Source organism: Cricetulus griseus, chromosome 2 (genome assembly GCF_003668045.3).
Source record: "Cricetulus griseus strain 17A/GY chromosome 2, alternate assembly CriGri-PICRH-1.0, whole genome shotgun sequence".
NCBI lineage: Eukaryota > Metazoa > Chordata > Mammalia > Rodentia > Cricetidae > Cricetulus > Cricetulus griseus.
Genome location: NC_048595.1, coordinates 291,735,027 through 291,759,861, shown reverse-complemented (window position 1 = coordinate 291,759,861; position 24,835 = coordinate 291,735,027). Strand labels below are relative to the sequence as shown.

Sequence of the window (24,835 nt, the reverse complement as noted above, 5' to 3'; positions counted from 1 at the left end):
AAGAGATGAAGGCTCCAAAAAACTGAAAACAGCCTTGCCAAGAAACTCAATTAAGATTGAGTTTTGTTGAATTCCTAGTATTCAAATGCTTAGGCTGTAAGATGGAGACACAAAAGTGGGACTGGGGATGCCCCCACCCCTCCTCAGCCTAATGAGCAGCAGAGCACTATTTCCTACAGCCCCTGAACTGAGAGCAAGGCTGTATTTCACACAGAAGCAAGTGGCCTGAAGGGTTGATCTTATTTTCTTTGGGGAATATTTTTGACTTCAGACAAATGATTTCCGCTTTGCTATTTATGTCCTTCTTGTTTCTTTGCTTACTCTGTAGTGTTTTTTTATTCTTTTTTTTCTCTTTGAAACTTAACCTTTCTTGGTGGGGAATATAGAGCTGAAGCTGGGTAATGGAGCAGCAGGGGCCCGAAGTACACCCTGTGCCTTGTGGAGGCTGCTCTTTCAGGTGCTCCAACTCCCAGAAAGTGAGAATGATCCCTGTAGAAACTCCTCCCCCACCAAGGATCACTGGACTAGCTGCCCAAGGGGAGTCCACAGATAATTTGAGCAGTGTCTGACACCTTCTGGTCTCCTGAACTGGAGTTAATAGATGGTTGTGAGCCACCGTGTGGGTGTGGGAAATTGAACCAGGGTCCTCTAGAAGAGCAGCCAGCGCCCTTAACTGCAGGGGCACCTCTCAAGCCTCCTATGAGAGATATTCTAATGGCTTGGCAGAGAACCTAGTCATAGCTGAACATATAAAGTGGAAGAAGCAGGGAGATGAAAAGACTTGGAGCTTCTCTGTGAGGGAATGGGATCTTCTGTATAGGTGGGTGTAAAGGGAAGTAGGCTGCCTCAGTGTCCACAAGGACAGGCACCAGCACCTCCCCTTCAGGGTAAAGTTCTATTAGCATTGAATTGCATAAAAGTGCACATATAGCCAGGCATTGGTGGTGCATGGCTTTAATCCCATCTCTTGGCAGAGGCAGGCAGATCTCTGTGAGTTCGAAGCCAGCCTGGTCTACAGAGCAAGTTCCAGGACAGCCTCCAAAACAATACAGAGAAACCCTGTCTCAAAAAAAAAAAAAGTGCAAATATAAGTTAATGTGACTGATTTTTACAGCATATCTCAGTCAATTCCAAAGCGAAGCTTTAAAAGGTGGCTCACTCTTCAAGAGTGACAGTGACCACCCAGGGGCTGGACTCAGGAGGCAAGGGGGAGGACCTGGAGTAACTATGTCTCCCTCCAGCCATCAGCCTTAGCTGGCATGATATAGCCGAGGGTAGAAGTGAGCGTATGCATGTAGTCCCAGCACATGAGAGGCAGGAGCAGGAGGCTAGGGAGTTCAGGGACAGCCTCTACCATGTAATGAGTCTGACACCCGATGGATTGAGTACCTTAGAGGCCATCTCAAGGTAACCAGAAAAAAAAAATCCCAAACAATAGAAAAGAACAAAGTGAGGGCATGCTGAGAGAGAGAAAGCATATGATTTTAAATCTAAGTGAAGAATTAGCAATCACCTTATAAAACCTACAGCCTGAAGTGTGTGTTAGTGTAAATACTTATCAGGCATACTGTATGTGTGTGTATGTATATGTGTGAGTGTGTGTGTGTGTGTGTGTGTGTGTGTGTGTGTGTGTGTGTGTCTGTGTTGGGGGCGGGCATTAGCTATGAAGTAGCTTTGTATAATTCAAGATAATACTTATGGACAAGTGTGTGGAAGGCCAGCAGAGAACCTGTCACTTTGACGATTAACGGATCCATAAAACTTGGGGGCTGTATTAGTAACTTCCCCCCTTGTTGTGACTGGGATAGACACCTTGAAGAAGGAAGAGCTTGTTTGGCTCACCGCTCAGGTGGCAGTCCACCCTGTTGGGAAAGCCTTGGCAGCAGCCTGGAACAGCTATCTGTCACTTTGCAGCTGAGGTCAGGGAGCAGAGAGAGAGAGATGGATGTTGGCACCCGGCAGCCCAGGATGCCAGCCCACGGTGTGTTATCATCTCCATGCAAGGTAGGTGGTTCCACCTCAACCAACCCAACCTAGAAAGTCCCTCTCAGACACAGCTTGGAGACGCTTGTATCCTAAGTGCCCTCTGGATCCTGTCAAGTTGATGGCATTAGCAAGCACAGCCTCCAAGAACACTTAAGAGGTGCCGTGCCCCAGACCCATAAGGAAAACAGGAACATTCTTTATTCCAGAGATGAAACAGCCCAACAAGTGTTTCCCACCTAGATAGTCATTACACTCTAGTGAGGAAGAGCCCTTGGGATGCCTGCCAGGGAAGCCCCTCCACACCCCCCATTATCAAACACATCAGATGAAGTAGCTTCCGGCATTTGAATTTGTGAATGTGTGAAAGAACACTTCTCTTCCTAGGCGCTGGGTTGTTTGTCTCAGCCTTTGCTGCGGGTTACTCCAGCAGCTTTGAAAGCCCCTAAGGAGCTCGACCATGACTGAGTGTGGCAAGTGTCCCGAGTGGATCGGATGCAAAACATTTCCCCCTGGGTGAAGCTCTTGACTGTTTATTACTGGATCTGCTTGCTCACACTTTGGGCAAAGCCCACCGTAATAGCAGTAGATCAAACACAATGACCATTTGGCTACAAAGAAGTGTTTCTGATTGTGTGATGGGACAGTGTTATTTAAAAGACACATTGGTTCTGTGGCAGTCAATGGAGACCATTTAGTCTGAAGCTTAGTACCGAACCATGCGATAACAACTAAAAATGGGAGCTGAACAGCATTCCTTTCTCACAAGATTTCAAATGGTTAGCTGTTTCACGGCGTCATTCTCAGCAGCTATGAACCCACACCAGAGTATATGCATTTAGAGATAATACCATGGAAGAATTGTTTGAAGCCCAGATGTGCAGCTGGTCCTGGTCCACTGAGCCCCAGGTGTCAGGAACATTGCTGTTGAACATACATCTTTGTTGTGAAGGAAGGAATGCAGAAAATACCTAGAACAGCAACACAAACTATAGAAAACTACAGACATGGAAATTAAGTAACACCCCATTGCACAATCCATGGGTCCAGGAAGAAATAAATAAAGAAATTAAAGATTTCCTAGAATTCAATGAGAATGCAGACATAACATATCCAAACCTATGGGATATTTTGAAAGCAGTGCTAAGAGGAAAGTTCATAACACTAAATGCCCACATGAAGAAAGAGGAGAATAATCACACTAGAGAATTAACAGCACAACTGAAAGCTTTAGAAAACAAAGAAGCCAATACACCCCAGAGGAGCAGACGCCAGGAAATAATCAAATTGAGGGCTGAAATCAATAAAATGGAAACTAGGAGAACAATACAAAGAATCAATATAACAAAGAGTTAGTTCTTTGAGAAAATCAACAAGATAGACAAACCTTAATCCAAACTTACCAAACAACAAAGAGTGAACATGCAAATTAATAAAATCAGGAATAAAAAGAGGGGCATAACAACAGACACAAAGGAAATCCAGAGAATCATCAGGTCATACTCGAAAATCTATATTCCTCAAAATTTGAAAATCTAAAGAAATGGGCAATTTTCTGGACAGATTTCACTTACCAAAATTAAATCAAGAGCAGATAAGCAACGTAAATAGACCTATAACCCCTAATAAAATTGAAGCAGTCATCAGAAGTCTCCCAACCAAAAAAAAAAAAAAGCCCAGGGCCAGATGGCTTCAGTGCAGAATTCTACCAGAAATTCAAAGTACAACTAATACCAATTCTCCTCAAAGTATTCCACACAATAGAAGCAGAAGGGTTATTACCAAACTCTTTTTATGAGGCTTCAATAACCTTGATACCCAAGCCACACAAAGACACAACTAAGAAAGAGAACTCAGACCAATATCCCTCATGAACATTGATGCAAATATTCTCAATAAAATACTGGACAATCGAATCCAAGAAGACATCAGAGAAATCATCCATCACGATTCATCCAAGGTAAGCTTCATCCAAGGGATGCAAGGATGGTTCAACATATGAAAATCCATCAATGTACTCCACCATATAAACAGACTGAGGAAAAAAAAAAACACATGATCATCTCACTAGATGCTGAAAAAGCCTTTGACAAAATCCAACACCCCTTCATGATAAAGGTCTTGGAGAAATCAGGGATAACAGGAACATACCTCAACATAATGAAAGCAATATACAGCAAGCTGACAGCCAACATCGAATTAAATGGAGAGAAACTCAATGCAATTCCTCTAAAATTAGGAACAAGACAAGGCTGTCCACTCTCTCCATACCTCTTCAACATTGTCCTTGAATTTCTAGCTAGAGCAATAAGACAACAAAAGGAGATCAAGGGAATACAAATCAGAAAGGAAGAAGTCAAACTCTCACTATTTTCAAATGATATGATAGTCTACATAAGTGAATCAAAAAACTCTACCAGGGAACCCCTACAGCTGATAAACACCTTCAGCAAAGTGGCATGATACAAGATTAACTCAAAAAAAATCTGTAGCCCTTCTATATACAGATGACACATTGGTGGAGAAAGAAATCAGAGAAACATCACCCTTTACAATTGCCACCAACATCATAAAATACCTTGGGGTAACACTAACCAAAAAAGTGAAAGACCTGTACCGTAAGAATTTTGAGTCTCTAAAGAAAGAAATTAAAGAAGATACCAAATGGAAAGATTTCCCATGCTCTTGGATAGGCAGGATCAACATAGTAAAAATGGCAATCTTGCCAAAAGCAATCTACAGATTCAAGGCAATCCCCATCAAAATCCCAACACAATTCTTCACTGACCTTGAAAGAACAATTCTCAACTTTATATGGAGAAACAAAAGACCCAGGATAGCCAAAACAACCCTGTACCATAAAGGAACTTCTGGAGGCGTTACCATCCCTGACTTCAAGCTCTATTACAGAGCTATAGTCCTGAAAACAGCTTGGTATTGGCTGTTTATTAGACAGGTAGACCAATGGAATAGAGTTGAAAACCCTGATATTAACCCACACACCTACAGACACCTGATTTTTGGCAAATAATCCAAATATATACGCTGGAACAAAGAGAACATTTTCAACATATGGTGCTGGCATAACTGGATGCGGACATGTAGAAGACTACAGATAGACCCAAGTCTTTCACCCTGCACAAAACTTAAGTCAAAATGGATAAAAGGCCTCAATATAAACCCAGCCACACTGAACCTATTAGAAGATAAAGTGAGAAATACCATTGAATTAATTGGTACAGGAGACCACTTCCTGAACATAACACCAGTAGCACAGACACTGAGATCAACAATTGATAAATGGGACCTCCTGAAACTGAGAAGCTTCTGTAAGGCAAAGGACACAGTCAGCAAGACAAAATGGCAGCCCACAGACTGGGAAAAGATATTTACCAACCCCACATCTGACAGAGGACTGATTTCCAAAATATACAAAGAACTCAAGAAGCTAGTCTCCAAAAACACCAAACAATCCAAATAAAAAGTGGGGTAAAGAACTAAACAGACAATTCTCAATAGAGGAATCTAAAATGGCTGAAAGACACATAAAAAGTGTTCAACATCCTTAGCCATCAGGGAAATGCAAATCAAAACAACTCTGAGATACCATCTTACTCCTGTCAGAATGGCTAAAATCAAAAACACCAATGACAGTTTATGTTGGAGAGGATGTGGAGAAAGGGGAACACTTCTCCACTGCTGGTGGGAGTGCCAACTTGTACAGCTACTTTGTAAATCAGTATGGCGACTCCTCAAGAAAATGGGAATCAGTCTACCACAAGATCCAGCGATTCCACTCCTAGGCATATACCCAAAAGAAGCACATTCGTACAACAAGGACATCTGTTCAATGATGTTCATAGCAGCACTATTTGTAATAGCCAGAAACTGGAAGCAGCCTTGGTGCCCCTCAACCGAAGAATGGATAGAGAAAATGTGGTGCATTTATACAATGGAGTACTACTCAGCGGAAAAAAAACAATGGAATCTTGAAATTTGCAGGAAAATGGATGGAACTAGAAGAAACTATTCTGAGCGAGGTAACCCAATCACAAAAAGACAAACATGATATGTACTGACTCATATGTGGATTTTAGACATAGAGTAAAGGATTACCAGCCTACAATCCACACTGCTAGAGAAACTAGTAAATAAGGAGGACCCTAAAAGAGACAAACATTGTCCCCTGGAGAAGGGGAAAGGGTCACCATTCCCTGAGCAAATTGAGAGCATGGGAAGAGGGGGGAGGGAGCTAGGAGAATGAGAAGGTAAGAAGAGGAAGGATGCAGAGGTCATGAGGGAGCAGAAAGTTTGAGTCAGAGGAAGAATAGAAGAAAGGATATGCGATAGGTAGGGTTTTAGTTGGGGGGGCTGGTAGGGGAGGAAGGGAGGGAGAAGGGAACTGTGATTGTCATGTAATTCAATCTTGTCTGTAATTCAAATAAAAAAAAAAAGAAATAGGAGCAGGAGACCCAAGGGTCCTCAGATCTAGGTTTCACACATAGCAAAGCAGTGGCAAGTTGTTTGACATCAGGGATATATTCATTAGAGGGCATTTCTGCACACACACACACACACACACACACACACTAGTACACAAGCCTGCATGGTACAGCCTAGCCTTGGTAACTATAGCTTCTCATTTGCCACACTACAGACCTATGCAAAACATCGCCACACTAAACACTGCAAGTCACAGTGACTTAAACTGTAGACTGTGATCGCCTATGAGGTTTTATGAGTAATTGTGTGGGGACGCGTTGTGGAGGGGATGTGTGTGTGGGGGGAGGATCTGGTGACTGTGACAGGTGAATCGAAGGTGTGCCTGGCACTGCTTGACCCTGTTGCATCACAGGACTTCAGTGCAGCCTTGGTTCTGACACACATACAACATAGGCAGTTTGCATCTCACAAGCTATCATATCACACAATGACAACAGACACCGCACCAACTCAGATTTGAGACTACTGTGTGGTATAATTGAGGAAACACAATGGCTTAACTAGGAAGCAAGGACGTAATATTTTCCTACATCACTGCTTTTCGAGTTAAACATCAAATCAGCTTATCTCCGGAAGGAGTGTGTGAGAATGTTTGACTTTTAAAATTGATGCTGAGTTTCTGGCTTGTGTTTTTGGGGGGAGGGAATATTAAGTGAATTTACCCTGGGATTGGGGCAGAATTTTCAACAATTTCTTTTTCTTTTTTGCCTAAGATTTAATTTGTTATATAAAAATTAAAAAAAGAAAATACCTAGAAATAGTGTCCCTTGATAGATCCAACTGTTGTTCTTCTGTCGAAGATTCTCAACAAGGTGTTTGATTTTTTTTGTTCAAAGACGGACTATTCGCTCATGTTTTCTTATTAATTCCCCCCAACAAGAACTTGAACCTGCGGAGAGCCAAAGCTTTGCTTGCACACTGGTGTGCTTGCACACCGATGAGAACCTTTAATTCCCAGGGACCCAGACACCCAGACGCCCATATGCTGGGCCCAGCACTTCCACTACATCATCTCCTTGTGTTCTCATTACCTTTCCTCCACAGCAATTTTCTTTTTCTTTTTTTAAAATTTTATTTCATTTAATAAAAGATTTTCATTTATTTTACATACCAACCACAGTTCCCCCCCTCCTCTCCTCCCATCCCCATTCCACACACTCACATCCAGCCCCCTCCCCATTCTCTCTTCCTCTGCATTCAGAAAGGGGCAGGCCTCCCATGGGCTTGAACAAAGCATGCCGCATCAAGTTGACTTTACTAGAGAGCTCCCCCACCCCTGCAAAAAAGCTGGGCAAGGTAACCCAGCATGGGGAGCAGGTTCCCAAAAGCCAGCTAGGTGCCTGGGACAGGTCCTGATCTCACTGCTAGGATTCTTAGAAACAAACCAAGCCACACAACTGTCACACACGTGCAGAGGGCCTAGGTGGGACCCATGCAGGCTCCCTAATTGTTGATCCAGAGTCCATGTGCTCCCACCAGGAGCTCAGGTCAGCTGTCTTTGTGGGTTCCTCTTCATGACCTTGATCCCCCTGACTCGCATAATCCCACCTCCCTTTCTTCAGGAGGACTCCTGGAGCTAATCATGGTTCATGACTAAGTACACCATTCTCCCTTTCCTAAATCATTATTCAAATGGCCCTTTGCACCCTGTCATATTCCTTATCAAGCCCTTGAACCCAATATTCTTCATTACTATGAGCTTTTATTATTTCTATTTCTTTGCATTGAGTTGACGATATGTTTTCAGAAGCAAACCCTGCCTGTTTATGGGATCCTGCCTGATTGCCCACCTCAGTGTGAATCCCTAGGGTGGTGCCTGACACGATGGAGGATGCTGTGCTTACTCCTGAGCAGGTGCCCTGCAGGTCATCCCTCCACTCTGTCTCCCATCTTCTCTAGCTTTCTCTACATGTCTGCCTCTTCACAGAGAGTATAACATTCCTCAGACTGGTTGGGCCTTTCCCCCTTCCCATAGCTCTAAGGTAAACCTCCTGTGCCTGTAGCCATTGCTGTTCTTACCTATTTTCCAGAGGTGTTGAAGGTGGATCCCTGGGTCTTGCAGATGTTAGGCAAGTACTTATCACCAAGTTTAACATAATGGCTGCTGGAAGCCAGTCCCTCACCCCAAGCTACCAGTGTGCCTCTGCCTCTGTGGACTTTGTTGGTTGTTCACTGCTAGTGCTCTGTTGTAGAGACATTAGGATTCTTCAGCTTATGGTGTCTGTGTGACCAAAATAAAATAAAGTCTTTATTTATAGCATTGCTTACTTTAAAATGCCTAAACTGAGCCAGAGACATAGCTCAGCATGTAAAGTGCTTACTATGCCGCCTGAGGAAGTGTGTTCAGTGTCCACACTGTAGACAAGTCACAGTTTCCCCAAGGCACCACAGTGGGCTCTTAGTGATGGCTGAGGACACAGTGAGGCTTCACCATAGCATCGGTTGGATAGAACTTGACAGACTTTGGGTTTAGTTTTCTGTCATTGCCCTCTCTGTGAAGCTCTGTGTTCAGTGGGTTATACTGCTAAAGACTCTTTCTTCCACAAGAGATCAGCATGGACAGGAACTGAAGGTGAGGGTGTCCACTCTCATCCCAAGCTTTGGGAAACTATACAGTACCTGACTCCCTTTGCTCTGAGTCACAAGGTATCTAGTTTGTCTGTCTGTCACACAGATGAGAAACTCAGAGCCCAGAGATAACATTCCACAATAAGTATTTCATCCCCGTCACAGGATACGTGTGTGTGTGTGTGTGTGTGTGTGTGTGGTCTATGACAACTGATTCTTGTCCAGAAGAGATGGAAAGCTGCTGGGTGCTGACCTCAGTAGGGCAAAGACTGTGATCAAAGGTTGTTGCCAGGCTGTGAAGGACTTGCTGGGAAGCCATTTGTACCAGGGCTCAGCTACTCATTTGTCCATGTGCTGATTCTCCCTCTGCCCCCAAGAAACACACACACACACACACACACACACACACACACACACACACACACACACACAAATGTGTGTGTTCATGGAAGAGAAACATCTGAAGGCCAGGGATTTAGTTCAGTTTAGCTCTGGCAAATGTGAGGCTCAGGGGGTCAGTTTGCAGAATTCACACACACACACACATACACACACACACACACACACACACACACACACACACACACACTCTCTCTCTCTCTTTCTCTCTCTCTCTCGCACACACACAGACACACACACACACCCCACAAAATAAATGAACCCAGGATGTGTAGTAGGGCTTTTGACATGGTCACTCTCTCCACTCAGCTTTCTCCAGGTCAGTGTATGTCTCAGAGAAGTGCGTTCCCAGCACTCGGGGAGACTTCAGAGCCAGCATTCTGGTTAGCGGTTGGGCCGGGAAGGGCATTTGTGACAGTAGATTATGCTATAGCATCCTCCAGAGCGATTTCCAGAGGATGCTCCCCAGGCTGTTACCTGCTCAGTGCTGTTCTGGGAGCATCAAGATTTGAACTGCTTGGACTCCTATGCAGATTCTGTCACCATACTGGTGCCCCTTTGTAGTGGGAGTCTGGAAGAGTCTCAATCTGGACGATAGATGGGGTGTGATAGCAATCTGTTCCTGAGACAGAATCCAGCAACAATTCGTCACAGGCATGGTCTGGTGGCCAGTGGTCAAGGAGGAGGTTATGTTCAGTGGTCCTCCAGTTTGGGTAACTTCTTGCACAGTTATTGAGGTAGGGAGCTGCAGGCTTGTGGGGAAGGAGGGAGGAAGTCTGCTTTATGTATTGTTGGTTGTATAGCAATGTCCTTGTTCCCCTGGGCCTGGCCTCCCATTCTTGATTTAAAAGGTTCAAGCCTATGAACTGGTTTCTTCCCCTGACAATTCATTGGCAAGTCTGCCATGGTGATCAGGTCGTATTTCTGCTCGCTCTCTCTCTTTCTCACTCATAACTTTCTGGTTAGAGACATGAAAGCATGTCAGAGGGCTGCCCTGTTTGTTGATAGGCAGGAACACCCAGTCATCTGGCCAGACGTCAGTCCTTTGCAGATGGGGCCTTGCTGGTGGCAGCTTTGATTTAGTCCATTGTGCTAATACTACTCTATTCATCTCTGGACACCGAATATAGCCACTTGGCCTCCTGCCACCCTGAGGTTTAACTTGTAAGTGGTTTCAGGGGACGTAGTCAGATGAAGGAAGTCTTCGTGTTTGTTCCTGGCTCACTGCAAGTACAGGCTCTTTACATAGCCTGGTTCTTAGTGAGAGCCCTAAGCCATGGCTTGAGGTGGCAGCCAGGCCGCTATAGTTGCACACTGTGGCTCACCAGCCCTGCATTTTCCTGTGGTAATCAGGGTAGGCCCCGGGGCTCACTAAGCACCCGTGACCCAAGTGGTCCAGCTGGGGGACTCACTGTGTCCTCTCTGCTTTGCACTTGGGAAAGATGGACTTAACTCCTGGCCACCTACACCTTTCCATTAGAGTGTGAGCTGAAGAGGGACCTATTGTAGACATGCCTTGTGGTGTCGGGTGACCGACTGACAGAGTCCCCGGCTCAGTACACAGACAGGTTTTACACATAACATTTGTGCCACAAGTAGAAGATCTTTGGAATGAAAGATGCATAAGCAGCCCAGAAAGAGAGAGGTGTCAAAGTTGAGACCTTGATTGTGCAGGGATAGGGACTGGAGAGGCAGTGTCCCTGGTGGACAGTAGCAGTGCTTGCTGGAGGTGCTGGTCTATTTCCCTAGTAAGCTGGGAAGCCCAGGAAGGTTTTCAGCTGAGGAATAGATGGATTTTTTTTTAAAGATTCTATTTATTTATTTATTTATTTATTTATTTATTATGTATACAACATTCTGCTTCCACGTATATCTGCACACCAGAAGAGGGCACCAGATCTCATAATGGATGGTTGTGAGCCACCATGTGGTTGCTGGGAATTGAACTCAGGGCCTCTGAAAGAGCAGCCGGTGCTCTTAACCTCTGAGCCATCTCTCCAGCCCGGAATAGACCAATTTTGTTTTATTTCTGGTTTGCAATGCTGGCTATTTGGAACACAGGGTTTGTGAGGTGAGCATGGGGCAGGGAGAGCAGTGAGAGGCTTCGGTTTCTTCACCTTAGAGAGGGGCAGTGTGATCTGACTGGGCACCCTGTGCATCCTCTCTGCTGGCATGACAGGGTGCCCTAGCCGAGACTGCAGCCTCAGAGCACACTGCCCAACCCTGAGCCCATGGAGTCATAGTTCACCTAGTATGATGTCACACCGTCTTCAGGAGATCCTTTGAACTCTTTGACCAGTTAGGCTGTCACAGGTAAAAGTTGTAATTTATAACACGTGATGTTCTTGTGTGAATAAGCTGCCACAGGTGCAGTTTGAAGATTACTGTTCGATGAGGAGCCATAGCAGGTTTAGTTTTCAGTCTACCTGTCTTACACGGTTAGCCGTGCTCTGCAAGCAACTCCAAACAGAGCCTGCACCTGTAGAATCGGCATTCTTTCTATGCTAGGGGTTTTACTGTGCTTCAACCACGCCTCACTTCTGTTATCTTTGTGTTAAAGTACCAGGACACGAACATGCAGGGGGTTGTGTACGAGCTGAACAGCTACATAGAGCAGCGCCTGGACACCGGAGGGGACAACCACCTGCTCCTCTACGAGCTGAGCAGCATCATCAGGATAGGTAAGGCACGCTGCACTCCCTCTCAGGTCCGGTCACTTTGCAAAGAGTACAAAAGGCCTTTGTCCCGCTGGGGGTGGGAGTGGGGGGTGGGACTCTTCACTGCCTTCTGTTGTTTGGCTCAGCTTGTAACAGAAGTATTTGAGTGTGAAGCTACCAGAATGAATGAACCCACAAATCTCTGAATGACCAGAGATCAAATAATTGCCTGCCTGCTGTAAGCAGTGGCTCCCACCTGGGTCCGACACCTGCTTTTCTTTGTATTGAGTTAAATCACATCTTTGGAAAGGAAGATGCCAGACTTTTAAAACAATGTTTTAATGTATTCTTTGACAATTCCATACAGTATATCCTCCTCTTCCAACTCCTCCCAGATCTTCCCCAACTGTGCCCAACCAGCTTAGTGTTCTGTCTCTGAAGACAAGCTGGTCAGTTTTTTAAGGGAGGCAAACATGCTTTGAACTCACTTGGATAGCCAGAAATGGGCTTATACTGTAGACAGGATGCTGAATCCTTCAGGACATGCTATTTTCAGTTGTCCACTATGAAACTGAGTCTTTCAAGTTTTTAATCTGAGAATTAAAAAAAAAAAAAAAACCCACCCTGGACATGTGGACAGCAGTGTTTCTTGTGGCTTCACCTTGTGCCAGGCACTCTGCAGGCTACCACATGTGCTGACTGGCTCATTATTATCGTCACCCCACAAAGTGAGCTTAGGACCCCACTGTTTTGCTGATCAAGAGGCTTCCGATGAACTAGGCTAGCTACCCACCCAAATACGCACAGACCCAAGTGAGTTATAGGGAACTTAAATTTGGGTGACACCCCACCCCCCCAGGACATAGAGTATTATGATAATTGCCTTTGGATGATCCGGAAGACATATGTAAGTTAAAATCTGTTCATTTCAGGGCTATGTATATATTTACATAATATTTTTTGATTGGCGCTTAATTATTCAGTATTGTTGTGGCTTTTTTTTTATACTTAAGAAATGAAATTCAGTGCCCCTCTGTCACTGTGATGATTGAAGGTCCAACAGGTGTGCAGCCTGTACTTTGTGCATTGGACGATGCTGTGAACATACCTGCAGTCAGTGGTGAAAGCTGGGAACCTTCTGATTATGCTGTTGGGCAAAGCCACGTGGCACACTGTTATGTTAACCCATCCAGGCAAAGGCTGGTACTCGAGTCTCATTGTAGGATCCGTGATGTTGCATTCTTCCATTGAGATTAGTTTCTTCCTTCTTTTTTCTTATTGCCTTGGCAGCCACAAAAGCCGACGGATTTGCACTGTACTTCCTTGGAGAGTGCAATAATGTAAGTATCTATATTTAGATCTTGGTGCTCTAGATAAGAAAGCCTCAAAAGCGCTCTAAGAATCTACTGTACTGCAAACGGCAGGCGTGTCATAATGAGTACCTTCAGGCCTGTTTGCACTTGACTTGTCCGTATGGTTGCTGCCTGTCAGGAACGGCAGCCGGCAGTCCTAACATGCCATTGATTTGTAGGTTCTTGCTTTGGTTTTTAGTATGTGCTTGGTATGTCTAGAAGGCGTGTTTCCTATAAAAGTTACTTCAGTCCCATGGGCTGTGACGCCACAGAGGAGGGCCTGTGTGCTTTCGGCACTTCCTCTACCTCAGACTAAATAAGAACGAAGGTTAGCGTCATGTGATTTTTTTTTTCCCTAAGGCTTTGAAAGGTGAGTATGTTAAAAGCACTGGGTGGGGCAGCTAAACCTGGGTCGGAGTCTGTCTGCCTCTGTGGCTGCTCCTGGATTTCTGATCGAGTCCATGTGACACAGCCCGTGGTCTGCACATACGTGCAGTGGAATTTCACCATCTTCACTGCTGGTGTCTCGTTTGTTATGCCATTGCAATTGTTTAATGCTTTTGTTATAACAAAGTTTATTCATAAGCTCATGAGGTAAATGCTTTGCTTTTGTGAGTTAGGCCACACCATTGCAATTTGTGTTGGGGATTTGCAGTATGCTTCCCGTGTTCTGGAATTACTAAATATGTAGGTGGCGTTGGTGCTGTGAAGCATGTTAGCAGGAAGACCGAAGAAGGGCTCCGAGATCTGTAAGGTACTATTCCTGGATAGTACAACAATACAATGAAGGCGGGCATACAGATCTTGGTTGGCTTGCCTCATAACTGGTCCTCTCACAGTCCACAGCCATTGCTTGCCTGTGTGATGTGACAGTTTACTAATGTCTCTCTTGCTGATATCAAAGCTCATATGCGGTGAGGACCTTCTAGCCCCAGCCCCTCCCCTGTGTCTGTCAGTCAGGAACAGTTAGACAAGAGTATTCATGAAAGTGCGTTATCCAGATTTCTGTCAACTTTGAAGGCTTGAGACTGTACTAGTAAGATGGTTAACCTATGAAAGTAAATAGCTGCATTTTTCCTGCTCATTTAAAATTGTTTTTTTTTTCTTCAAATTTTGGGGATAGTCTTTAATTTAAAATTAAAATCTTATTCTAACTGACATGCAAATATACAAAATGATCATATCCATGAGCTGTGCCATGTGAGCGAGCCCTAGTCGGCCAGCTGTGACCTCCTGCCAAAGCCGTGTGTTTGTAGCGAACGGACTCAAATCCCTTCAAGTGGCTTTCCGTGATGTAGCGCCCTGTGCTGCAGCACAGCACTCTTGCTCTTGTGTGCGCTACCTCAGTGTCCACTGACCAGTCTCCTCTTCACACCCATCCCCCTAATTTCTGATACCCACCATCCTATCAAAACGCCTAGAGGATCCAAGATTTTTTCAAATCCCTCATGAGTCTCGAAGCACTTGTCTTTTGACACCTGCTCGTGTAAGAGTTCCTATCAGAAAACTACTACAACAATGCCCATTGCCTCTGCAGATGTCTTGGGTGTGCGAGCACTGTGTACTCAGTGGGGTCCCACATCTAATTGCTCCCACCCAGGGATGGCCAAGGTTGTAAGGCTGCCTGTGCAGGTGTGTAGTTGTCTCTAGGATCATGTCTGTTGAGATCAGGTACACAAGTGGCCCAAGTGGGAACCCAGCGGGTCTCCTCTCTGCTAAAACTTGGACCCTGACTATGACACCAGCTGTTCACCTGGACAAACGTGTGACAGACGTTGGTCTGAGTCGCCACTGATGCACGGAGGATGGGAGAGCTATGCATAAGGACCCTGGAGGCTCCCTCCATGTGGCTGACATGCAAGCCATGGGGGGGGGGCGTGGAGGCACGAGACCAACTTAACTGCAGTTAGAATCCCAGACTCCTCTGGTCAGTCATGCTGCTGTTGTTGGCTTCATGCTTAGCCTTCTCAGAGATGACTTGGGAAAGGCTTCTAGTGTGTGCAGCCTTCTCTGTATTATTCTGCATCTCTTCTCTCTCTGTCTCTCTCAGTGAGGTGAGAGAGTGCTGGTGTCAGGCCCTCTCAGCCTTTGGTTGGGCGGGTTCACGCACATGATCTTCTCAGGGGCAGATTTTTCACAACTCCACTCCTTCCAGCACCACAGCACCTGTGTTGGGTGTGGCTTAACATCTCTTGGAGCCTCCGGATGTGTGGCCAGAGCATAGCCTCCTCTCACCTGAAACTCAGATATTACTGCATCTTGCTTTCACTTTGAATCTTGCATTTTCTTTTTCCATCTGGGAGTCGACAATTTTTTTTTTTTTTGTGATCATTTGTTTACCTGATGTTTTCCTGGAACAAAAGTTCCATTTAGGGGGAAATTTTATCTGCCTGGCAGGAAAACTCAGGGGCATAAGGACTGTGGTTACCCAGTGCCTTCCAGGTAGGGACAGCCTCCTTCTCCCAGGGCATCCTGTCACAGGAAACGATCTTCTCAATCCTCCAGATGTTTCTTTCCTTTTTGCCTTGATCTCAGCCTTCCCTTGGAGTCTTTGTCTTCCACCCGAGGCTTTTCCTGTGGCTCCTCTCCAGGAGAGCTGATGGGTCGGAACCCTGGGTTCTATTTGTTTGAATGGGTCTCATTTCATGCCCGTTTTTCATTGTCACATTTGGTCTACAGTGGATTCAGGCTGATGGATTGCCGACTCTTAAACTCAACTGAAAGCCTGTTGCTTTCCCAATCTTCTCAGCCCATCAGCCTCCAAGGATGGCTTTTTATTCCTAGATGGAGTTAAGTTCACCTTCTACTTCTTCCAGTTTGATTCCTGGAGTCTTATGAGATTCCATCTTCTTTCTGAGTTGTTTCTTGCTCCTTTGTTTACGGTCCCCTCTCCAGTACTGACATGCCTGCTCACTTGTTTCATGTGCCCCTGCCCCCACCATTACCTTCCTATCCAGAAAAGGGTACTAATGTATCTATTCTTCTTCCAACTGTTTGCGCCTGATGTTGAAGCTCCTCTCACACCCTCTCCAGCGAGAGCTGGGCCCCTTAACTGTGCTGTCCGGGTGGGATATCCATCACAGTGAGGTGGACAGAACCTCACACATCCTACTGCAGCACTGTAATCTCTCAGAGGAGGTCCCCCCCCTTTCAGGACTAATTTCAAGGTCATCTGATCTCCTGGCCTCATGTTGCTTTCCTGTCCCCTTGGCATGTGATGACTGAGCTGTGGCCCACCAATGCATATTTGTCAGAGTGTGCTGGTGGGTGCTCTGCGTCACCCCCAAGAGAGCTGCTTTACTTACAGTTTTCTTGTGAGGCTCACACAGTTAGACTTCAGTTGGTTCCCCCCAAAAAGGCAGCTGTGAGTTTTGTTACCTCCCAGCATCCCTTATTTATTTCATATTAGGTTTCTTGGAGACTCTTTTTCTTTATTCTCAGCCCAAATATAGATAGATAGATAGATAGATAGATAGATAGATAGATAGATAGATAGATGGCTTTCTGGTTAAGAGCCGTTCCTGTTCTGAATTCAGTTCCCAGCACCTACACTGGGTGGTGCACAACTACCTGTTATTCCAACTCCAGGGGATCCGATGCCCTTTCTGGTCTGTGAAGGTATGTACGCACACACCCAAGCATTCATGTACATACACATACACACGACTAAAAAACATTACATACACATTTTCTAGGTTCTTTAGGTGATTAAAACCTTTTTTTTTTTCCAAGAGTGAAATTCTTCAATCTGATCCCACTTAGAATTGAGGTGGTTGTTTCTCAAAGGTGGTGGGCTCCCATTGAAGTAGCTCTCGCTTTTTGTTTTTAATTGTAAAGATTAAATTTATTTTTTGTGTTTGGGAATTTCATACCTGTGTATAATGCTTTTTGATCGACTCCAGCTCCTTTTCTCTCGCCTCCAGTTTCTCATCTGCCTTCTGTGCACCGTTTCTCCCCTCCTTTGTGGGTTCTTTACCTAAACCCACTGGGTCTGCTTAGTGTGTACATAGGACAGTGTGCTGGAGCAGGGGCAGATGCTCTACCCCCAGCAGCCTTCAGCCCTTGGCGGATTCTCTCTGCTTGCAGATGGGGCTTCATGAGCCTCTCCCCCAAGCACACTTTGAGTTTTTGTTGATTTCATCTCCTGCAGGTCGCGTGCACACAACAGTTGGTGCTGTACATTTGTGTGTACAAGGTACTGCCACATCCAGCAAACACGGTTTGGCTATGTCTACTACCTTGAGCTCTTACAATCTCTCTGTTTCCCCCACCCCTGCTTCCACAGTGATCCCTAAATTTGCGGAGGGGGGGGGTGGGTAAAGGATATGATACAGCTGTTTCATTTAGAGCTGAGAGTTCCATAATCTTAGCATATCCACAAATTGTAGGCCTCTATGTTAATCGCTCCCTACCATAAAAAGAAACCTATTTGATGAGGGTTAATACGTACATTAATCTTGAGGCTTGAAAGCAAGCACTCGGGGACCCACATTGCTATGTCCATTCAACAAATAATAGTATTAGGTATCCCCCCAAACACACCTGCCCCAGGTCCTCTGACCTGGCCAGTCTTCATTTTTTGGCCAAATAACAGTACCAGGCATGAGTTCCTTCTTGTGTAATGAGTGTTAAATTCAACCAGAAAGTGTTCGGTTACTCCCATTCATGCCACTATTGCACCAGGGCGCATATATTGCCAGAGCTATGGTGAGTGTAGTTCACAGGGTTTATACTTAGGCAAGAAAGTGGATTGTTTTTCTTCCCTAGTAGAATGCATAGCATCTTCTAGTGCCATGAAAGGTAGCCAGTAGTGCTGAGGCTTCTAGGTTTAATGCCAGCAAGATTTCTCCATGTACTATGACTCAAGTACGAGGGGTTTTCAACAAGAGGATCTTACCATCAAGTTCTGGAGGCTAACCAAAACATTGGCAATGGCCTGTAATGTTTGGGGGTCTAGGACCTCACTGTCCAACAACTCCAAAAGACCTAATGCATTCCCCTTACTGGGCTTTTTATTTGAGTCAATGTATATGGTCTTTCACATAAACAGGTTCAAGGACCTGATCCTATTATTAAATGCAAAAAAAGGCCCTTGACAAAGCCCAGCATCTTTTGATGATAAAGAGTCTTGAAGAAACTTGGGATCATAGGGGCATATGGCAACACAACAAAGGTGGTATATTACAAGCCCACAGCCATAACCATGTCAAACAGAGATAAAGGCAAAGCCTGTCACTTGGGAATGTCCACTCTCGCTTCTCCTGTTCAGTGTAGTACTTGAAGCCTTAGCCAGAGAAACAAGACAAACAAAAGAGATAAAGGGGATACAAATAGGAAAGGAAAAAGGTCAGATACCTTTATTTTCTGATGATTCGATTCTGTATGTAAAAGACCCTAAAGACTTCAACCAGGAAACTCCTACAGTCTATCAAACTCTAAGCTAAGTAGCAGGATACACAATTAACAGTGGCCTTTATCTCTTCAAATGATAAACAGACTGAGAAAGAAATCAAGGAAACAATACATGTCACAATAAATAAATAAATAAATCAGGATAACTCTAACCAAGCAAGTGCAAAATTTGTATGATTCAAAACTTTTAAGACCTTGAAGAAAGAAAGTGAAGAAGACATCGGAAGATGGAAAGACCTCCCATGCTCATGGTCAGTAGGTTTTATATAGTGAAAATGGCCATCCTGCCAAAAGGAATCTACAGATTCAGTGCAATCCCAACCAGAATTCCAACATAAGTTTTCAGAGAACCTGAAAGCACACTCTTCAGATTCCTATGGACACACAAAAGACCCAGGTTAGCCCAAACCACCCTGAATACATAATCATGATAGAAGACATGCTGGAAGTATACCATCCCAGGTTTCAAGTTTGACTCCAGAGCTATAATAATGGAAACAAGATTCCTTGGCATAAAAAGCAGAATTATGGATTTATGGGACAGAATTGAGGATTCACGTGCAGAACCACGTACTCCAGCAGCTACCTAATCTCTGCCAAAGAGACATACTGTACACACCAGAGAAAAGACACATCTTCAGCAAATGTGCTGGTCAGACTGGTCAGCTGCATGTAGAAGAATAAAGGACACCCTTATCTTTTACTCTGCACAGCACTCAGCTCCAAATGGAGAACTGGCCTGAATCTGAAGAAGTGAAGTTTCTTTCCCCCAACATGGGCTTGCTCTTCAATACTGGCTGGTCTGCAGCTCAAGGCACATTGGGATCTGACCTAGTTTGTGTTCATCCTGCCTTAGCCTCCTACGTGCTGGAATTAGAGGCATGCATCACCACTCAGGACTGGCTAAAACAAGACCAACTTCAGGACAAAAATTACCTGTTTTAGTTACAGAAACAAACAGGCTGCCGAGGAGACTTTAGTTGATCAGCAGACGCCAAGGGTTAAATAAGGTGGGACAAATCACAAAACTCTGCACTTGGGAAGCTTTATTTTCTGTAAATGGGCCAGTAGTGGTGACTTCATTTCTAAAACCAACACCAATGAGAAGTGTAATTTGTGAGTGGAATTGGTTCTGCTAACCAAATTAAAAATTCAGGTACTTCTCACCAGGGATAACGAACAAAGCAGAAAAAGTTAAGCAGAAGCTAGAAGCTAACAAGAACTAAGATAAAGCATACCACGGGGCTGTGGAATCCTTATGCATTGATTACTGAGGTTGTCTAGTGGCTGTTAAGAGGAGAAACAACCTAAACGTGCTGAGTCAGCTCACTAAAGAGCAAAACAGAACCGGCTTATTGTCGGGAATAGAGCTGGGGACCCCACCTGGTGCCACAGCCCAGCAGAGCGTCTCTCCAGGAGGAAATGATCAGCCAGGGAAAGGACTTCCTATTCCATAGAGGAGTCTGCAGTGATGATGAAGCTGTAACAATGTTTATACACTTTATCTTTCATGCATTGCTACTTACAAGTATAGCAGTCTGCCTGCTCCCCTAACAGAAAGACAGTAGCGGTTTTCAGTTGTTGACAACACAGGCAGCTCCAGGAGGTGAGTGGCATCACTAGGCGGCACTGGCTAAGTACCAGAGAACTGTGCTGCCTTGTGGAGCCTGCGGAGATCATTCTCTCTTGAGAAGAAACACTTAATAGCCCCAACTGGGGTTTCTAAGCTGTAACCTTTGCACAAAGAGCAGCTCAAGGGCATAGGTTTTTGCCTTGAGTTACATTATCATCATCATCATCATCATCATCATCATCATCATCATCATTATTATTATTAAATTTTACTCTGAAACAATGAAGGATACAGTTCATAGGATGTTGTTTCTTGGGTACAAATTGAGGGAAAATGGAAAAGCAAGGAAACACAATGTTTATGTTTGTATGTAAAGCTGCAATCCAAAAGTGTTGCAGTTTTTATATTCAGCATGGGTAGTTAACTCTCATTGTGATGTTTTTATTCAGCTGTGGAATACATTCTAACTCTTTGCCTTCCCTGCAACAAATTCCTGGGAACTTGGCGCCTTGATTCCTTTTGGCCGCTGCCATCTGAATTTGCTTCCTAGCACTGCTATCTAGTGGTCAAAACAGAGAATAGCACAAAGACATGGATTTTTGTTCCTCGATTTTTTTTTTTAATTTTTCACCCACTCCTATTGAATTAAAAGTTGTCTTTAAAATTGAACTGTCTGAGAGTAAAAACAAAAAGATAAACATTAAAATAAAATACCACGAATGAAGTGACCTTTGAATTATGTGTTCCAGAAAATGTGTGAAATGTGCATTTGCCAGTGAAACAGTCTGGGTGGTTGAAATCAGCATGGCAGATTTCCCTATACCATTTAAATAGTACCATGTTTTTCGGAATTTCATTAATTTATACTTATTACATTAAGTACATTTGTATATTCCCTTGTACATTTCTAACGTTCTTGGGAGTGGGTTAGAAAAAAAAAGCCGGAAGCCAAAAATATTTGCCCAGAGTCACTTAATAGAAGAAATCTCTAAGACTAGCTGTGACTTTGCTGTGAGGGCAGGACAGCACCTTCTTAATTCATGGTACCCTAAATCTGCAGTTCCAGCTGGAGTAATGTGAGTGACAGGGTCTTAAAGCGGTGTTCCGAGATGTTGGGAAGGCAACGACATTCACTCAGTCCTGGGTTTGGCATTGATTGGCTGGCATGACAGAGTCGAGGGTCCAGTAGCAAGACGGCATCTTTATTTCGTATCATGTCTCATTGAGAAGAGGAGGCTGACTGGAGAGTTCCTGTGCCTTCATGTTTGTGAGTTATGATTTCAAATGTGCATTCTGTGTGAAGCAGGGCTGTAAGACTTCACTCTAGGCTCCCTGTCTGCCCCCTGTGAAGCCTTGTATCATCCATGTCTTTTCCTGTGATTGGCGCCCAGACTTTACAGGCCCTAATTAGGTAATGCTCTACCATTGTGAGTTGGTTGATATTGGGTAGAGACAGAGGAGATCGTCTAAAACGTTGTCCTCTTTTCTCCTTCCTAGAGTCTGTGTGTATTCACACCACCCGGGATAAAGGAAGGTCAACCCCGGCTCATCCCTGCAGGACCCATCACCCAGGGCACCACCATCTCTGCTTATGTGGCCAAGTCTAGGAAAACACTGCTTGTGGAGGACATCCTTGGGGTAGGGCACTTTGACTCTCGTGTTCTGAGGATTTAATTAAGAAAGGTGATATATTATTTTGATCTTATCATTTAATTTGTTTCCAAATTAACTATAAAAGCATTAAAAGGAGGTACAGATCAATAAATAAATTTGCTTATAGTTTAACCTTTATATTCAGAAAATTATACCTGTTGTGCTCTCTATGAGCTAAAGCCCTTATTTCAACACGTGCTACTATGGTTAAACAGGAAGAGAAGTCTATACCCATGTGAAACAGACTGTGCCTGCTTGGTTAATTCACATTGACACAGCTGCAGGACTGACTGTGCTGTCTGAAAGGTGTCCTGCAGTGGCCAGTGGCCAGCTCTCAGGAGTCTTAAGGACAGCCATTCCTGTTGAGGTTGGTTTGTAGGCTTCTGGGTAATGTAAGACAGAAGCCAGATGGCCACAAGTTAGGTGTGGCTGCTCTCCAGCCACTGTCTCTTACACCTCACCTGTGAGGCCAGCATGGCAGAGTCTCATGATGCCAGGCCAGAAGAGGAATGGCAGTTTTGTTGTTGTTTTATTTGTTTGTTTTTGTTTTTCGAGACAGGGTTTCTCTGTGACTTTGGAGACTGTCCTGGAACTAGCTTTTGTAGACCAGGCTGGTCTCAAATTTACAGAGATCTGCCTGCCTCTGGGATTAAAGGTGTGCACCACCACTGCCCGGCTCAAGGAATGGCAGTTTTAAAACCACTGTTGACATCTCTTTCTCTGCTTTCCCATTAGCCAGAATAGCAGTCACACCAACAGGCCTGAGCGCAACCCGAGCTTCCTCAGTGCCAGAGGGTACTAGCAAAGATGCAACTGCCAAGACAGATGACAGATAGACCCTTGGCTCAGGCTCTCGAGTGTGTTCAGGCAGATGTCTGATGAATGTCACTGCAGGGGGTGTGGGCTTCATTGATGACAAATAATAGCAATAACACAGACAGGAAGAAAACTGTTCAGTGAAGCTGGTGAACTGGAGACTTGGAACCTGGTTTTTGTTTTCCTTTTTTCTTCTGCCAATGATTTACCTATAATAAATTACCTGTTGCTTAATTGAAGAAAAAAGAAAGAAAGGGTCTAGAGTGAGGATAGATGCCCTGTGGATTCTCATTTGTAAATGTTCTGTTCTGAGTGCTTTCACAGTCTAAAAGCCACAGGAATATTCTCATGTTGCTCTTGGTTCACAGAGGGTTTCCTGTATCCAGTTAGCTTCCTGCAGATGGTAGGGAGCCAAGTACATAGAGTTGCTACCTTGGTATTAATCGTTTCCATTTCTCTGTGCTGGCTTGTAGAGATTTTAGCCAAGATAGAAAAAAAACACTAAAATTATCATTGTGATGGTATAAATAATTGATAAAGGATGACTTGAATGCATAATTTGGGCTCTTGAAGTTCAACTCTGATGGAATAGCATGACCTTAAGAACAGAACAGAAGGCATGTTTACTTACACTTCTCTTCACACGGTGTTTGCCTGTGCTGTGTGCACATATACACCTGGGAACCCTGGGGTGGCTCTGGCAGAGAAGGCGAGGGAACGAGTACCAGACTTGCCGATAACCTTTCTTGCTATCATCCCATGAAACCAGCATCCATTGTTCACCTCTAGTGTGCATACACGCAAAGCTAAGATGCCGAAGTAGATGCTAAAGTTCGAGTCTTCCCTTGTTTGATTTCCAGGATGAGCGATTTCCGAGAGGCACTGGCCTGGAATCGGGAACCCGAATCCAGTCTGTTCTTTGCTTGCCCATCGTCACTGCCATTGGAGACTTGATCGGCATCCTTGAGCTGTACAGGCACTGGGGCAAGGAGGCCTTCTGTCTCAGTCATCAGGAGGTAAGGCTCAAATGCTGCTCAGTAGGAGCCAGAGAGATGGCCCACGCATTAAGAGCACTGGCTGTTCTTCTAGAGCACCTGAGTTCAATTCTCCTAGCACCCAAGTGATAGCTCACAGCCATCTGTAACTCTAGTGCCAGGGGCTTTGACACTATCTTCTGACATACACACATGTGGTATGTAGACAACCCCCCCATGCATATGAGTTAAAATTAGCATTTAAAAATGTCTTTTAAAAACACATTTTAAAAAACATTAAAAAAAAAATGCCTTTCAGCATCCTGCCCTCATTGGTGGCACCCACCGGTGTTAAGAGAATACATGAATGAATAGTGAAGTCATGTTTGCCTGACCGCATTTGGCTGTGAACAGCCTTGTGTTCTTAAAAAACTGTTTTCCTGAGCAGCTGTTTTTAGAGGAGACTGGCTAAATTAGAAATACACTCTGTTTTTCTTTTTTTTTTCTGAATAAAAATATCTTAACAAAAAATGTGCTTTGGTGCCTATGAAGCCAAGTGCAGGAATGCATCCTGGTTGTCCCGTGTCTTCCTAAACGTGTCCTCTTCCTCAGTCACATGCACGCTCCATGCTCTGGTTGGAGTTGACTCATCAACACTATAAACACACACACACACACACACACACACACACACACACACACACGGTATCACCACCTCATGCCTCTCCTGCACTGGTCTGTCTGGCTCTACCCACTTCCTGAGTGACCTGCCTCCTTGTTTCCTGGGGTGTCCTGTGGCCCCCATGAAGAAGTCTTGCCTTCCTGTGGTGTGGAGTGCAGTCCCTGTCACCTTGTACTGCCTGCCCCCAGTGCCTCCTGCATATGGGACCTGTGTCCCTCTTTCTATCCTGCTGTGTGCTCCCATGGCAACCTTCACTGTCCTTT

The 24,835-nt window shown here is 44.6% G+C and overlaps 1 protein-coding gene across 5 annotated transcripts in view; it reads left to right on the top strand.

Moving 5' to 3' along the window:
- The window catches only part of Pde10a (phosphodiesterase 10A), a 179,877-nt gene that overhangs the window by 115,445 nt on the left and 39,597 nt on the right, over positions 1-24,835 (top strand). For 4 of the 5 annotated variants that reach the window (XM_027401113.2, XM_027401116.2, XM_027401114.2 and 1 more), the window contains exons 4-7: positions 12,014-12,134; positions 13,401-13,450; positions 21,945-22,085; positions 23,777-23,932. In XM_027401113.2, coding sequence (XP_027256914.1) covers positions 12,014-12,134; positions 13,401-13,450; positions 21,945-22,085; positions 23,777-23,932 — 468 coding nt within the window. Of the gene's footprint in view, positions 1-12,013; positions 12,135-13,400; positions 13,451-21,526; positions 21,715-21,944; positions 22,086-23,776; positions 23,933-24,835 lie in introns of those variants that run through there. The other variant, XM_027401119.2, reaches the window with a different exon arrangement.